General features: G+C 47.5%; 1 protein-coding gene across 1 annotated transcript in view; it reads right to left on the minus strand.

Moving 5' to 3' along the window:
* Positions 1–13,288, minus strand: part of ITPRID2 (ITPR interacting domain containing 2) — an 87,852-nt gene extending 74,564 nt beyond the window's left edge. Inside the window, exons 1-2 of the mRNA XM_040439489.1 lie at positions 13,038–13,288; positions 12,719–12,932 (exon numbers count right to left, since the gene is read on the minus strand). Of these exons, the coding sequence (XP_040295423.1) occupies positions 12,719–12,893 (175 nt within the window). The 5' untranslated portion in view covers positions 12,894–12,932; positions 13,038–13,288. The remainder of the gene's footprint in view (positions 1–12,718; positions 12,933–13,037) is intronic.
* Positions 13,289–18,465: the final 5,177 nt, after the last annotated feature.

The following is an 18,465-nucleotide window of genomic DNA, read 5'->3' on the forward strand; positions in this document are numbered from 1 at the left end:
CCATATGGTGTCATCTTCAAGCGGATCCGCCCCCATTGACTTACATTGTAAGTCTGGACGGATCTGCTCACCTCCGCACGGCCAGGCGGACAGCGTTCAGGTGTCCGCTCACTGAGCGGAGCGGAGGCTGAGCGCTGGCAGGCGGATGCATTCTCAGTGGATCCGCCTCCACTGAGAATGCATTGGGGCCAGACGGATGCGTTCGGGGCCGCTCGTGAGCCCCTTCAAAAGGAGCGCACACCCGAACGCAGGTGTGAAAGTAGCCTCAGTCTGGTTCACAGGGTTTTTACCGCCATTATCAGCAGACTTTCATTTCAAGCAGCCACACAGTGAATTATGAAATACACTACAGACAAAGCATTTCTTGGCTTGGCCTCTTTTCCACTGATGCTTTCTGTGATAACGCAGCATGCACTAGGTATTTGTGTTTTTTCTCAGGCTTTTTTTTTTTTCTTAGTTTTTACTCATAGGAAACGTTATGGGATCTGTAAAACATATGAACAATGCCTGCTCTAAGTGTACAAGTTTAAAAAACTAATTGTAACAAAAAACACCCATGCTTTTTTTGTAATTGAAAGAACGGGAGGCAGTTTTGAGGGGCTTTTCGGCGCCGACTTTGAGGCAGAATCTAAAAATCAGCTTGGTTTGGGCTGCACAGGAATACACCCTACTGACTAGAGGAACAGTAAGGCCCCTATCACACGGGAAAGAATTCCATGCGGGTGCAATGCGTGAGGTGAACGCATTGCACCCGCACTGAATCCGGACCCATTCACTTCAAATGGGGCTGTTCAGATGAGCGGCGATTTTCACGCATCACTTGTGCGTTGCGTTAAAATCACAGCATGTTCTATATTCTGCGTTTAACGCAACGCAGGCCCCATAGAAATAAATGGGTCTGCGTGAAAAAAACAAGCATTCGCAAGCAAGTGCGGATGCGGTGCGATTTTCACGCATGGTTACTAGGAGATGTAAGTGAATTGATAAAAGTCAATTTACTGTATTATTTTCCCTTATAACATGGTTATAAAGGAAAATAGCATTCTTAATGCAGAATGCTTATTAAAAATGTAGCTTAGGGGTTAAAAAAATAAAATAAAAAAAATTAAACTTGCCTCACCCTGTTGTCCGGCATAATCATCTTCTAATTTCAGGACCTTCCAAAGGACCTTTGATGACATAATCGCACTCACCACGAATCTTCCATCTTCATTCAGCAGGACCTGCGCTGATGTCACCGCGCTCACCACTGCATCTCCCCGTCGCGCGGATCAAACCATCCAGCCAAGGAGAGGGAGGGGTGGGGGTTCTCGAGAAAGTGAACTCTCACTGACAAAGCCGTTGGCGAAACGCATTGGGTAAATGGGGGACCTTCATGCACAGAGTGTGTACTTGATGTACTTTTTTCATTTGTTGCACTATTTTGTAGCTTGTGGTACCGGGCTCATACGAGACTTATTGTGGAGTCGCTGTGTGCACTTATGTGCCTTGACGTTCAGGCATAATCCACTTGGATATGATGCAACTTCAATATTAGTTTTCCCGGTATCCATTATACTCTGTATCAGTTTGTAACTGTCTGCATGTGAGTAAAGGGCTCATTCAGACGGCCGTAAGCTGTCCGCAAAAATACTGAATGTTATCCTGTTTTTGCGGATCCGCAAAAAAACGCATAGCATTCAGTATTTTTGCGGACCCATAGACTTCAATGGGGCTATGTCCTGATTTTCACGGACAAGTATAGGACATGTTTCATTTGTTTTGTGGAACCGTGGAGTAGAAAAGGGCCCCATAGAAGTGAATGGGTCAGCATCTAATCCGCAAAAAAACAGATCCGCAATTTTGCGGATAGCATACGGCCGTCTGAATGAGCCCTTAGTCCCCTACTAGTCAGTTCATTTTAACCCTTTTCCTCCTACAATCATGTGGATTCCTCTAAACTTTAACTTGCTTGTATTTTAATTGAGCTTAAAGAGGCTCTGTCACCCGGTTCAAGCCTACCCTACTAGGCATATAGCCTGGTAAGGCTGATGACAGACAAAAACCATACCTTTATTTCTCATATAGTAGGTCCGGTATGGCCAAAAAAGCCAATTAAAAAAAAAAAAAAAAAGGGAAATGAGGAATTTGAGCACTCCGAGGGAGGCTTGGGCCTTCCGAGCACTGCTCCTGCGACGCCCCCGTTCCTTGCAAATGCTGGCCTTCTGCACCTAATCACACCCCCATGTCCTTTGATTAAAAGGCCAGACCCGCCGGTCTAGCGCCGATATCCCACACCTGTGTATTTACTTCCATGATGGCGCATGCGCACAGGACATACACAAGCTGGGAAGGAAAAGATCCAATGCGCACGCGCCGGCACGGATGCGAGTGTGCAGGCGTGGCATATCAGCGCTAGACCGGCGGGTCTAGCGCTGTCAAAGGACATGGGGGCGTGATTAGGTGCAGAAGGCCGGCATTAGCAAGAACAGCGGCGTCGCAGAAGCAGTGCTCAGAAGGCATAAGCCTGCCTCCGAGTGCTCAAATTCCTCATTCAAGTCGCTTTTTGTTATGGTTTGGTTTTTGTCCGTGTCATCAGCCCTGGGTAGGCTTGAACTGGGTGACAGAGCCTCTTTAATAGAGGAAATATATTTTTATTTTTTCTGTGGATTATTTTTGGTATGGGCTTAAACACCAAAATAGGGTGCAGATCTAGGATTAAGTATAACCTGTGTGAGGGGCCGGGCATTATAGGGGTTGGATAACCCCTTTAATGACTGCATGGTTTTGCAGATTATGAGCACACTCCAACTCCAGCACGGCCACTCGGTACGGCTGTACCCTTACACTCAAATACACGCGTTTCTAAGCTGAAACGGCCATAAAGAGGAGATCCCTAGAGACCTACATTTCCACAACATTTTGCTAACTGCCCCGGAGAATGGACAGATATAATATTCAGAATACTTCACCGCCTCCAAAACAGCTCACCGCTATCTAGGCAAAATTATGGAAATAAGAAACCACAAGGTTTACGCATCTAAGGCACAACGAGCCACCTGTCCATCACATCAGACATGGTCATCTCATCTTCTTGCCAATTTCTATGTGCTGTGCGCCAGTGTGGCACCGACATTTGTGTATCTGGCACAACTACTGCTCTTTAGGAAAAGCTTCAACAACATACATCAGATCACACTTGGCTAACAGGCTCTTTCACATTAAAAAAGTCCCGCTCTCTTTATACGTTTGGTGCAAACATTAGACATTGCAACGCCATATAAGAGATTTCTGAATGTGACGAATTCAGTAACGGCGGATCAGTCTACATATGTTTATAATAGAAGAGGCAAAGAAATATTTCCACAGATCAAAGAAAAAAGGCAGCTACCTGGCTGATAAACCAGTACAGCAGGAATGCGTTCTAGGACCGGACGTCCACATTTAGACTAATAGGACCAAATGCCAGCATTTTACCACCATGTGTGTCCAGATGGACAACCCCGTCACACCACACAGGACTACTGATGTGCTGTTTATACGTTGTTGTATTGATGCTGGTGGTTCTGTTCTCTGTTTTTTGATCTAGTCATTTTAGAGGGTCATCAATGCTGCATGGAGAAGATGCAGATGGCAGTACTGGGCCTTGTGAACAAGATGCAGATGGCAGTACTGGGCCTTGTGAACAAGATGCAGATGGCAGTACTGGGCCTTGTGAACAAGATGCAGATGGCAGTACTGGGCCTTGTGAACAAGATGCAGATGGCAGTACTGGGCCTTGTGAACAAGATGCAGATGGCCGTACTGGGCCTTGTGAACAAGATGCAGATGGCCGTACTGGGCCTTGTGAACAAGATGCAGATGGCCGTACTGGGCCTTGTGAACAAGATGCAGATGGCCGTACTGGGCCTTGTGAACAAGATGCAGATGGCCGTACTGGGCCTTGTGAACAAGATGCAGATGGCCGTACTGGGCCTTGTGAACAAGATGCAGATGGCCGTACTGGGCCTTGTGAACAAGATGCAGATGGCCGTACTGGGCCTTGTGAACAAGATGCAGATGGCAGTACTGGGCCTTGTGAACAAGATGCAGATGGCAGTACTGGGCCTTGTGAACAAGATGCAGATGGCAGTACTGGGCCTTGTGAACAAGATGCAGATGGCAGTACTGGGCCTTGTGAACAAGATGCAGATGGCAGTACTGGGCCTTGTGAACAAGATGCAGATGGCAGTACTGGGCCTTGTGAACAAGATGCAGATGGCAGTACTGGGCCTTGTGAACAAGATGCAGATGGCAGTACTGGGCCTTGTGAACAAGATGCAGATGGCAGTACTGGGCCTTGTGAACAAGATGCAGATGGCAGTACTGGGCCTTGTGAACAAGATGCAGATGGCAGTACTGGGCCTTGTGAACAAGATGCAGATGGCAGTACTGGGCCTTGTGAACAAGATGCAGATGGCAGTACTGGGCCTTGTGAACAAGATGCAGATGGCAGTACTGGGCCTTGTGAACAAGATGGAGCTACCGGGACAGACGTAATGCTTTGGAGGGGCAGTCATGGGGCCTGTATACATTTTCATGATTGTGGTCGGGCCAGAAAGGCTTTTCACTAGTATGTTGACCCTTCACGTGCTACATCACATACACTAGACAAGTATTCTTTATTGTTAGTGGGCACTTTATAGAAACCGGGATATATAGAGGGTGGGCCGCATTTACTACAGTGGCTGCACCCAAATTCTAGACACAATGTGGAACATTTATTAAGACCGGCGTTTTAGACGCCAGTCTTAATATTCCCTATAGCGGACGGTGGATACGTCGTAGTTATTAAGAGGTTCCTAGCCGTCTTACATTTAGACCATTTTCTATGCCTAAAACAGGTGTAGAAAATGATGAGACGGGCCTGCGGCCCCATCCCCTACCCACTTTTTTACACCTGGCGCGAGCGGGGAAAAGGCACAGACTGCAGCGCAAATAACCTTTGTGCCGCAATCTGTGACAGAAATACTGTACACCTAATATATGCGCATTTCTGGGTAGTAAATGACCCCCATTATGCACCAAAATCCTCAAGCAAAATGTTGGTGCATTCAGACATTACATGAATGCTTCTCTCCCACATATGGGAGTGGGACCTTTGCCTAACTTTTAGCCAGTGTGTCTATGCACAGTTGTGGTGCACCTTGTCAGATCCAGCACAGGAACAGAAAGGACCTCAAGTCCAGAGAAACAAATCTGTAAAATTCAACTAAAAACACAAAACATGAAGCAAACCAAGGGCCCTATTAGTCTGAACCATTTTCGGGCCAATTACCAGGAACGAGCATTCATAGAACACTTGATCCCGATAACTGGCCCATATAATCAAGCAGACGCTCTGCATCTTTATCAGCAGCAGAATGAACAGAATGAGGATGGAAGGGCTGCTGTAGTAATCGTTCCTCCTACATCCATTCTGCATCGTCCTGTGCAAACGAGCACCGATGGACGCCTCATCATCCACTGGCGACATCGGCCAGGGTAATAGGGGTCCATCTGCTCCGGTGTGTGAACATGCCTTATACTAAATGTCAGCCCTGGAGCCTGCCTTCAGATATACACCCTGGCTAGCACAACAGATGATAGGACTTACGTGTAGGGATTCATTAATTCATAAATTATTTTCCTCATTGCCATTACATCATTAGTGGGTGATGCTGTGGGTGAAGTGTGTAGGCTTTTTGAATGGGAAGAGGAGAAAGCCTATAACAGCAGCTTTACAATAGGATGATGCACTGAAATCTAAGGCACCCGATTCCCCCTACAGGTAATGTTGGAAGGGGACAGAGTCGGGAGCTCCCCATTCTGGAGCTCCCACTGAAGACAGCAGGGTCGGCCAAAAACAATCTACGGCTACCGTCACACTGCCGTTTCAAGGCTCTCACAAGCGGCCCAAAACGGATCAGTTAAGCCCCATTGCATTCTGAATGGATAAGGATCCGCTCACAATGCATCAGTTTGGCTATGTTCCGCCTCCATTCCGCTATGGAGGCGGACACCAAAACGCTGCTTGCAGCGTTTTGGTGTCCGCCTTGCGGTGCGTAGCCAAACGGATCCGTCCTGACTTACAATGTAAGTTAATGGGGACGGATCCGTTTACATTGGCACAATATGGTGCAATTGTAAACGGATCCGTCCCCCATTGACTTTCAATGTAAGTCAGGACGGATCCGTTTGACTTAGACTTAGATTATTTTTTTTGACAGAGTAAAGCAGACGGATCCGTTCTGAACGGATACCAGCGTTTGCATTATAGGTGCGGATCCGTCTGTGCAGATACCAGACGGATCCGCACCTAAACGCAGGTGTGAAAGTAGCCTAAGGCTACTTTCACACCCGCGTTTTGTGCGGATCCGTCTTGTATCTGCACAGACGGATCCGCATTAATAATGCAAACGCTTGTATCCGTTAAAAACGGATCCGTCTTGACTTACATTGAAAGTCAATAGGGGACGGATACGTTTTCAATTGCACCATATTGTGTCAGTGAAAAACGGATCCATCTCCATTGGCTTACATTGTAAGTCTAGATGGATCCGTTTGGCTCTGCATAGTCAGACGGTCACCAAAACGCTGCAAGCTGCGTTTTAGTGACAGTCTAAAAAACTCAACGGAGACCAAACGCAGCCAAATTGATGCATTCTGAACGGATCCTTATCCATTCAGCATGCAATGGGGCTTAACTGATCTGTTGTGGGCCGCTTGTGAGAGCCCTGAAACGGATCTCACAAGCGGACCCAGAAACGCCAGTGTGAAAGCAGTCTAATGTGTATGGGGCCCTGAGTTTACGGCCAGTTATCTGAGGTCCTTGTAAACATGTTAGAATAGCTGAATGGAAAAGCATAGTCCCCAACCTCCCCCCCACTGACCTGCCCAACACAGGCAGATATTTAGAGAAGCCTCAATGAGGCAGACTACAAGTACAAAACCATAACCAAAAACCGCTGTGGACTCTGCCGTGTGAACCTAGCCTCAGGAGGCCCTTCAATGGGAGGCAGCGCCAAGGATAGCGTAGCGGTGGCCTATAGCCACGGCTGGAAGGGACAGGTCTCTTCTCTGTCCAGCTATAGCTTTAAGTCGCCGCTCAGCGATCTTCATTTAAATGAGAGGCAGAAAGGCCACGGCGGGTTTTTGGAGCGGCTGTTTACGCCAAAATTCTGCTGTACAATCAGCCATGCAAACATCTCCTTATGGTCTTTTCGTCAGGCACGGTTGAGAACTATGAAACAGTTTTGATATTTCTGCTAAATTTAATGTCTCATGCACAACATCATGGATCTGGAATGCTGTCCCTAAAATTTGCTAATCTGTATGAACCCATGAGGCTAATAGAAGGCGACGTGCTACAGACTTTAAATTGACACTGAACACAACAGAATTAAATAAAGTCAAGTTAAAGTTTGCCTCAACTGTACATGTGACATTACTGAGGCATCGCACCCTAGAAGCCATGCTCTTAGAGAGATGGAGGCACCACACAGTGTCTATGGCTTTGTAATGTATACAGACATCTGCCACTTCATGGGGTCCATGTGCACGCCACTGCCTAAAATCAGCCCGTTTTCCCAATGTGTGATGATCCGGATCCGGTCCACATTACTTTGACGCAAGTGTCCTACAGGTTCAGAAAAGTGTACGACACACAAGTAAAGGGACCGACTACAGACACAAACCTGCAGCTCCTGCTGATCTCGTCTGGCTGGTGAGGCGAGACAGTCTGCACAGGTCTGCAGATGATCATACACTGAAGACAAACCACCCCAAGGAATGTCGTCTTCTGTATCCACAGGTCAGGCAAACACAGCCAAGGCATTCCTAAATATACAGACTACATGCAGATACACTGTACAGCGGCGACAGGCCGGCACCACATACATCACACTACAGATTCTCTAGTATAAGCCGTGACTATACGGCGGCTGCAGGATCTTCAAGAGAACAGCGACTTACAATCTGACTTGCAGAAAACTAGGTGCACCCCCGTACGGTATCCAACAGTCGGACCACCTACTGCCACATAGCAAATGCTGCTCTTTAAAACTGCATAAGGTTACAAACTTTACATAAAATGTACTCGTTGTAAAAATGACTGGGTGAAAGTTCATCTACTTGGCACTAGGGCTGCAGCAAACGATTACTAAAACAATCGAAAATTCTACAGATTATATTTACGATTAATCGAGTACTGTAAGAAAAAAATGAATTAATAGACTGTTTTTATAAAGGAAAACAATCAGACCCCCTGCCATCAGTCCCCAACACCCTTCGTTCCCCTCTGTGCGATCAGCTCTGCTCCCCCTCCTTAAACCTGGAGTGCACAGCGTCATTGGTCGCCCGGTCATAGTCGCGCCCCCACCCCCTCGGTGTCACCACCTTATGTTTCCAGCAAGGGCGCCCCCGACACTTCATCGTTCCGCACAGCTCTGGGCCCAACACCACACAGCGCGTCAGGTCACGGCGTACGTCAGGAGGTCAGTGCAGCGCGGGACCATGGACGTGCTGTGGAGTGTCCGGAGGCCCCCTGCCGGAAAGGTGAGTATTCCAAGTACATTGCGGGCCAGCGGGAGACCAGGGAGCGGCAGTAATAGCAAGTGCTTCACTCCCACTCTGTGGTCACGTGACACAAACGAATCCTCAATGCAAAAAACTTGCATCAAGGATTTTTTGTGTTGAATTATTCGATTTAATTGAGTACTCGTTGCAGCCCTACTTGGCACCACACGGATAAAACTATACGCAGCTCATACAGACTTGTAAATGCAGTTTTACGCTGTGTTTAGCAGACCAGTTTGCTGGGCTAAATACATGGTGGTCGCCTATAACAAAGTATGAGAAGGTGTACACAGAGATTTTTGGGTTTGACGTGCTTTTAGGGGTCAAAAACACAGAACTGTGGAGGTATTTTTGGACACAAAAACAGAAAAATAAGGTCTAACTGCTCCGATCCCAAATACTACAATAGGGGAGAGTTACTTAGACAAGCACTTCACATGCACCAAACATGCTAGGCCTTGATCACAGAGCAGCTTGCCGGATTCTCCACTTCACCACCGAATCCCCATAGACTGCAATGAGGTCAATCAGTGAAGCGTTCGATTTCCGGGGTAAAAAAAAAGTCAGGTTTCGGGCGGACAAAAAACGTTGCGTGTAGTATTTTTTTGTCCGGCCGACAGCCAGCATTTACACCGGATCTCCAAAATGGAGATGTGAAGGCAGTCTGGGCATGCCTCTTAAAAATTTGGAGCATCTTTTACCAATTGGTGAACCAGAAAATTAAACCAGACAGATTTATTTTTTTATAACTGATGCTACTTTCTGGTTAAACTTAGAGTAAATTTGTAGAAACAGACAGTGGCCCCGACCCCTTCAACTTACCACCCCTCTTATTGAAAAGTGGCTAGAGCGGTGAGAATTTTTTTTTTGCAAAATGTCACAAATATGACTGCATATCACCCACCAAATCAAAAGGATCGGGCGCTGAAACTCAATGGCCCAGATTTACAAATTGTGGTGCAAGCTTAGACCGGCCGTCTAGACCTGCACCAGATTTATCACAGGGGATCAGGCTGAAGGGTAAATCTGGTGCAGGGGCAGACGCTTTTCTCCGACTCTATACCAACTATTGGATGTCTTAGGGTCCATTGACACGTCCCCAAAATGGGTCCGCATCCGCTCCGCAATTTTGCAGACCCATTCATTTTTTAATAGGGTCGGATTGTGCTGTCTGCATGTGCGGATCCGCACTTCCGTTCCGCAAAAAATAAATAGAACATGTCCTATTCTTGTCCGCAATTGCGGACAAGAAAAGGCATTTTCTATGAGAGTGCCGGCGATGTGCGGTCCGCAAAATGAGGAACGTACATTGCTGGCGTCCGGGTTTTTCGGATCCACAAAACACAGAGAGAGAGACAGAGAGAGAGAGAGAACATCGAAAAAAAGTATAGAAACCGAAGATGCAACATTTCACGCAAATTTTTATTTTGGCGCGGATACATTATTAAATCTGGGCCAATGTGCGTGATCCTTCACTTCTGTGACAATGAGTTAGAGAACAGTCATATTAGACTGTCCGCCGTTCCAACCAGAGAGTAGCCTAAAACATATGGGGGCCTTAGGTCTCTGTGGGTCAATATTCCTCCATGCACCGTTCTATGGTAACCTGTAAGGTACATTATCGCCCAAGCAAAAAATCTACCGGTGGGAAAAAAATAATAATATTAATATGACGTACCAAGTCCCTGAAATCCTCGACATACGTTGCAAATTTTTTGCATCGATGATTCGTTTGTGCCATGTGACCACGGAGCGGGAGTGAGGCGCTAGCTATTACTCACACTCCGTGGTCACCCGCCGGCCCGTACCGCGCTGATGGCACTGGGAGGGGGAGCAATTGATAATATGGTGGAGCTGGTGGCACTGCCGGAGGAGATGGTGGCACTGCCGGAGGGGGAATTGATTGCATTGGAGGGGGAATTGATTGCACTGGGGAAGGAGCTGATGAGTTCTTATAGAAAACGTTCTTTTAATTAGCCTTTTCTTATCATAGTACTCGATTAATCGTTGGATTTATTGGTAGACTACTTGAAATACTAAAATAAATCGATAGCTGCAGCCCTAGTTGCATCTCCAGCCTTAAGACATTTATGATCAATCCTGTTGATAGGCGGGAAACCCCTTTAATATCTCCTCAATCACAACTCGATTGGCTGCAATCCGATGCATTGTGCACTTTACAATATAGCACAGAAAGGAAAACCATATAATTGCAGGTAACCTAATAAACATAGAACAAGCAAAAATAACACTTAGCAAACTATGAGCTCAATAGCAACGCAGAAAACATTCATTTCCAGTCAAACTCGCTGCCCCCAGCCGTTCTTACAGGAGCCCGTCCGACAGGTGAACCGGGGCGCACACATGAAGGCCACTATACAGGCGTCCTTTAATCCAGATTAGAACACGCTGTGCTGATCTTAATACAGTATTATTCTCAAAACATCATATTCAACAACATAACCAAGAAAAAAAAAAAAAGCCTGGACGGAGCCAAAGCATCCGAAATATGAGGGGATTAACGACCGGATCACCCAAGAGATTAAAACCTAAAGAAATGAACCATAGAAAGCACAAAAACCTGGGGCCCATGAAGGTCATGTCCACAGCGGTGCCATCTTATAAGTGGTTTTATGGGTTTGTAGATCGGTCACCTAAACGTGACCAGGAGCAGCGGTAACAACCTGATCCCTTACTACTGATCTGGCAGTGAAAGGGTTTACAAACACAATATACAGTATAAGGGATCGACATTCACAATCACATAAATATGGTATATAGCTATAAGACAAAGACGATACTTGAACAAATACATTGAAACATCTATATGATGTAGAGAGAAGAGAAGCAGCACGAGCCCCCGAAGAAAGAAGTAGGGGCCGGCGTGGTTAGATCTCCACAAAGATGAAAAAGTATCCCAAAAACTTTACATGTGGGTGCATAAACTTTTTTTGGAGACTCCCCCCCCCATTATCTTATTTACATAGACGCTTACATATTGTATATTATCATATCTATGCTGGGGGGGGGGGGGGTCAGATCCCACCGGGTGTCCCATGTATGGACATTCCTTTGGGTAAAAAAAAAAACCACACTAAAATTATATCTAAAGCAAGTATAAAAGAGTAGAGACTACAGCTGGGACCAGCAACCTCCGGCACTCTAAACTACAACTCCCAGCATGCTCCATTCACTTCTGAGGGAGTCAAAGAACAGCCGAGCAAGTGTGCATGCTGAGAGTTGTAGTTTCACAACAGCCTTGAGTGCTGGAGGTTGCTGACTGGGGTCTTCTGATAATGGTGCATAATGTAGATAAAAGACCCAAGATGGCATAGGCTGGGCACCCGCATCACTTTACCCCATCAGGCTGGGCACCCGCATCACTTTACCCCATCAGGCTGGGCACCCGCATCACTTTACCCCATCAGGCTGGGCACCCGCATCACTTTACCCCATCAGGCTGGGCACCCGCATCACTTTACCCCATCAGGCTGGGCACCCGCATCACCTTACCCCCATCAGGCTGGGCACCAGCATCACTTTACCCCATCAGGCTGGGCACCCGCATCACTTTACCCCATCAGGCTGGGCACCCGCATCACTTTACCCCATCAGGCTGGGCACCTGCATCACTTTACCCCATCAGGCTGGGCACCCGCATCACCTTACCCCCATCAGGCTGGGCACCTACATCACTTTACCCCATCAGGCTGTGCACCCGCATCACCTTACCCCCATCAGGCTGGGCACCCACATCACCTTACCCCCATCAGGCTGGGCACCCACATCACCTTACCCCCATCAGGCTGGGCACCCACATCACCTTACCCCCATCAGGCTGGGCACCCGCATCACCTTACCCCCATCAGGCTGGGCACCCACATCACCTTACCCCCATCAGGCTGGGCACCCACATCACCTTACCCCCATCAGGCTGGGCACCCACATCACCTTACCCCCATCAGGCTGGGCACCCACATCACCTTACCCCCATCAGGCTGGGCACCCACATCACCTTACCCCCATCAGGCTGGGCACCCACATCACCTTACCCCCATCAGGCTGGGCACCTACATCACCTTACCCCATCAGGCTGGGCACCGGGGTCAGCACTGACTACATACACAAGGACCTTATTACTGACCGGAGCCGTCCGCCAGCCGCAGCTTGCCCTGCACCGCCCGGGGTATGTGGCCCCTCTCCGCCGACACATCCTCCGCCTCCGACGCCTGCCAGGAGTCTCTGCTCTTCGCCCAGGCCTTCCTCCTCTCGGTGACTATCGCCCTGCTCTGAGCCTGCTCCAGAGCCGCTCCGTCCATGGCGCCGCTTCCTCAGCCTCCGCTCACCGCTCCACCAACCTGCAGATGCGAAGACAGAAAATAAATAAAACCGCATGACTCCCCCCCCCGCCCGTGTCCGGAGCGGCGGAAGTAACGCCAAACACAAGCCCGCCGGATACTCACATGTCAATCACTCCATGGTGCGGGGAACTTTCCGTGCAGCCGCCGTCCCGTCTCTCTCTGCACTTCTGTCACGTTCCCGGCCGAGCGTCTTCTCTGCCTTCCTGCTCCGCTCGCCCCCGCCTTTTCCACTCCGCCGCCGCTGCAGCTTCTTTTTTTTTTTTATCACTTGTGTTAAACTGCAGCGACTTCAACTTTTTTTTTTTGACAAAGCCGTCAGCGAGAGGAAGCGAGTGCGCATGCGCGTCAGGTCAGCGCCGCATTACAGCTACACCTGAAAGAGGAGGGCCCGGGGGTCCGAGCAGGAATGCGGCGGAGGGGGGCGGCTGTGCGGCCCTGCTGTCCCAGCGCTCGTGGGGCAGTGTGTGTTTAATGAGGGCTGGGTGTCTCACGGAGACTTATCTGCCGCACACACCTAATAAGCTGCAGATTTAGCAAATAATAAGTTAATAAGTACTTGGGTGTTTGCTGTGAGTCACGCTTTGTTTTGCCTCAGAGTTTCAGGAGATGACAATGCTGCTGCTAGCAATGTCTTCAGAGAAAGTCTCACCCCCCCAGCACTATGTGAGCTCCATCGGAAAGTCTAAGCCACGCCCACGCGAATAGGCCACACCCCCACGGTGCCAAAGTGCCTCCATCAATAGAGCGCTCCTCCCCCTGATGAGCAGTGCCAGCGCTATCATAATGGTTTATGGACTGCGCTATATAGGGGTTTTCCAATGTTTTTTTTTACTGATGGTCATCCGTAGTGATGACCATAGTTATCAAAAATTAGATTAGGCTGCTTCACCAAATATCACAAAGAAATTAGATTCATCACGAATCGCAAAGCATTGTATGTAGCGGGCGCAATGACAGGGAACGAGAATCAGGGGTAAAAAAACAAAAAACCTCATCCATTTGCTCATGGAGAGGCCGCCGCAGCCATCTTGACGGAAGAAACAACGCTAAATCTTGAGCAGTAACGTGATGACGTCATCACTGTCTGGACACGGTGACATGACATCACCTGCCAGCCTGCCGCTGTAATGTCACACATCACCTCGCGTGAGATTTGGAGAGGTTTCTTTGATCAAGATGGCCGCAATGTCCTCTCCAAGTGGGGGGGGGGGGGTCCTCTTCCTGACCAGTTACATTACGTTCAGTGGACACGTAGCTATTTCATAGGCCTGTTCCTAGGCTAGTGACGTGGCCTATTCATCAGTCACGTGGCCTATTTGCAGCTCAGTCCCATTCGCGTGAACGGGCCTGCAATACCAAAAAGAGCCACTATACAATGTATGGCGCCGTTGTTGGTATGCTGATAGGCGGGGGTGCTCACCGGAGCACTGCAGCCTCTTCAAACAGCTGATTGGCGGGGGTGCTGAGGATAGACCCTCAATATCGTACTCTTGGAAAACCCCTTTAAATTGTGCACTCCCGAACAGAACCCATTATATTCAGTGCATTCAATTCGGCGCCGACCGGTTATCTATGTGCAGGATCCGGCACTTCTGTTATTTTCATTGTTCTCCGAGAAAAAGCAGAACAAGGGAAATCAGCAGCGTTGATGTGAACGCCACCTTACGTGATGAACTTCTGGTTATCTGCTGTATAGTCAAAGTCAATGGGAGCGAGAAAAGCAAAAACTACTAATGTCTGTCAGAAATACCGCAAAGAGGTTGGATGAGAGAACTCATAATGCCTGAAAAAACTCAATTAGGGAGAGTTCACACCCAGGTTTTTTTGCGTTCCGTATATGGGCCATATTTTGCGTTCCGTATACGGTCAGTATACGGAACCATTCATTTCAATGGTTCCGCAAAAAAAACGGAATGTATTTCGTTTCCGTATTTTCGTTTTTCCGTTCTGTTGAAAGATAGAACATGTCCTATTATTGCCCGCAAATCACGTTCCGTGGCTCCATTCAAGTCAATGGGTCCGCAAAAAAAAAAATGGAACACATACGGAATGTACTCCGTATGTCTTTCCGTTTTTGCTGATTCATCTAGTGAAAATGTTATGCCCAGCCCAATTGTTTCTATGTAATTACTGTATACTGTATATGCCATACGGAAAAACGGAACCGGAAACACTACTGAAAAAAAATGGAAAAACGGATCCGGGAAAAACGGCCCGCAAAACACTGAAAAAGACATACGGTCATGTGAACGAGCCCTTAGGGAGAGTTCACATCACTGTTTCTGTCAGAACTCCAGAAAAAAAATATTAAAAAATGAATCCTGTAAAAAACGGATCCTGTGCATCAGTTATGCACATTTGGGATCCTGCATGCAGGACTTCCATCTAAAAAAAAATCGGATCTTAGACAGAAAGGGCTCAAACAGATGCCAAATGTGCATAACTGATGCACAGGATCCGTTTTTTACAGCATCCGTTTTTTATGTAATTTATGCAGATTTTCAGTGCTAATTTCTGCACCAAATCCGCGCCAGAATCGCCATGTGTTACTTGTTGATCTTGAATCAGATTTTCTCCAAATCCGCACTGAAAATCCACCCAAAGAATTGACAGGCCGTAGATATCAAAATCCCCACCACAGATCAAATTCTGCACAGAAATTTTGAAAGTCTCACTATGCCTGCGTTCACAGCTCCGTAACGTTTTTTGTCCGTCTGAAACCCGTTATTTATGGATCTCATTGCAGTAAATGGGGGATCTGGCGGTAAAGTAGAGGATCCGGCAAGCTGCTCTGTGCCGGAACAGCCTGCCGGATCTCTGAATGGAGATGTGAAGGAAGCCTTACTTAGCTGGAACTAAGTACTCTCCACGTGAAAATCCAAACGGAAAATCAGTGCGTAATAATACGCACCGTGTGCATGTACCCTTAATGGATACCAATGCACCAAATTTTCAGGACATACAGTCAGAAACTCGACTTATTCACATAATAAATGCTACAGTTATTCCTATCTGTAAAGATGGCCGTATATATATTAGGCTACTTTCACACTTGCGTTTTGGTTTCCGTTTGTGAGATCTGTTCAGGGCTCTCACAAGCGGTCCAAAACGGATCAGTTTTGCCCTAATGCATTCTGAATGGAAAAGGATCCGCTCAGAATGCATCAGTTCAGTCTCCATTCCCCTTAGGAGACAGACACCAAAACGTATGATGAAACTGAGCCAAACGGATCCGGTCTGGCACACAATGTAAGTCAATGGGGACGGATCCGTTTTCTCTGACACAACAGAAAACGGATCCGTCCCCCACTGACTTATAATGGTTTTAGAGACGGATCCGTCATGGCTATAGAAGACATAATACAACCGGATCCGTTCATGACGGATGCATGCGCGTTGCATTATTGTAACGGAAGCGTTTTTGCAGCTCCATGACGGATCCGCAAAAAACGCTAGTGTGAAAGTAGCCTAAGGCTCATTTCACATATCAGAGCTCCACTAGAAACCTACATTGGAAATTCCATCATATGATGGGGAAAATAAAGGCAGCATGCTACAAGACACCATTAGGGTCCATTCAAACGTCGGCAAAATGGGTCCGCATCCGATCCGCAATTTTGTGGAACAGGTGCGGACCTATTCATTTTCAATGGGGCCGGAATGTGCTGTCTGCATCAGATTCGCACTTCCGTATCTGCACTTCTGTTCCGCCAAAAAATAGAACATGTCTTATTCTTGTCCGCAATTGCGGAGATGAAATGGCATTTTCTATGAGAGTGCCGGCGATGTGCGGTCCGCAAAATGCGGAACGCACATTGTCTGTGTTTTGCGGATCAGCAAATCGCATACGGATGTGTGAATGGACCCTAATAGAAACTTGATGGACCCTTTATAAGGCCTCCTGCACACCACCGTATGGCTTTTTCAGTGTTTTGCGGCCCGTTTTTCACAGATCCATTGTCCCGTTTTTTGTTTCCGATGTGTTTCCGTTCCGTTTTTCCGTTCCATTTTTCCGTATGGCATATACAGTATACAGTAATTACATAGAAAAAATTCGGCTGGGCATAAAATTTTCAATAGATGGTTCCGCAAAAAACGGAACAGATACGGAAGACATACGGAGTACATTCCGTATGTGTTTTTTTTTTTTTTACGGGCCCGTTGACTTGAATGGCACCACCGAACATGATTTGCGGGCAATAATAGGACATGTTCTATCTTTCAACGGAACAGAAATACGGAAATGGAAGGCCTACGGAGTACATTCCTTTTTTTTTTGCTAGACCATTGAAATGAATGGTTCCGTATACGGACCATATACGGAACGCGAAAAACGGAACGTAAACAGAAAAAAAAACGTGTGCAGGAGGCCTTAAGTCAGTGGAGCCTGTCATAGGGACGGTCCAGGACTCTGTTATTTTTCCTTTTCTGCTCCTGTGAAAAGCAGAAATTTTAGCACAACTGTTAACAGAGCCTTAGGTAACCATGAGCCGACCATAACTGGTCAGCTGCTGCACCTAATGTGTATGGTGGCCTACCAACTCTTTCTGAGCAGCACATGTAAGGACTTAGGCCCCTTTCACACGGGCGAGTTTTCCACGCGGGTGCAATGCGTGAGGTGAACGCATTGCACCCGCACTGAATCTGGACCCATTCATTTCTATGGGGCTGTGCACATGAGCGGTGATTTTCATGCATCACTTGTGCGTTGCGTGAAAATCACAGCATGCTCCTCTTTGTGCGTTTTCCACGCAACGCAGGCCCCATAGAAGTGAATGGGGCTGCGTGAAAATCGCAAGCAAGTGCGGATGCGGTGCGATTTTCGCGCACAGTTACTAGGAGACGATCGGGATGGGGATTAATTTCCCTTATAACATGGAAAATAATAGCATTCTTAATACAGAATGCATAGTACAATAGGGCTGGAGGGGTAAAAAAAAAAAATTCAAATAATTTAACTCACCTCATCCACTTGTTCGCACAGCCCGGCTTCTCTTCTGTCTTCATCTTTGCTGTGCACAGGAAAGAGACCTGTGGTGACGTCACTACGCTCATCACATGGTCTGTCACATGATCCATCACCGTGGTAAAAGATCATGTGATGATGAGCGCAGTGAAACTGAATGTACCTTCCGTTTTTTTTGCGGACCTATTGAAATGAATGGTTCCGTATACGGTCCGCCCAAAAAATGGAACGGACGCGGAATGCAAATACGTTCGTGTGCATGAGGCCCCGTGTTCGTGCTGCAGCCTGCAAAATGCGGGCCGCAATGCATGAACACTGTTTGTGGGGCAGCCGCAGCGGATCGCAGACCCATTCACTTTAATGGGTCCGCGATCCGGCCGTTCCACAAAAAGATAGGACATGTTCTATCTTTTTGCGGAACGGAAGTACGGGACGAAACCCCACGGAAGCACTCTGTAGTTCTTCTGTAGGGTTCCGTTCCGAGATTCCGTTCCGCACCATTCCGCATCTCCAGATTTTCGGACCCATTGTAGTGAATGGGTCCGCATCCGTGATGCGGAATGC

Source organism: Bufo bufo, chromosome 7 (assembly GCF_905171765.1).
Source record: "Bufo bufo chromosome 7, aBufBuf1.1, whole genome shotgun sequence".
NCBI classification, from domain to species: Eukaryota; Metazoa; Chordata; class Amphibia; order Anura; family Bufonidae; genus Bufo; species Bufo bufo.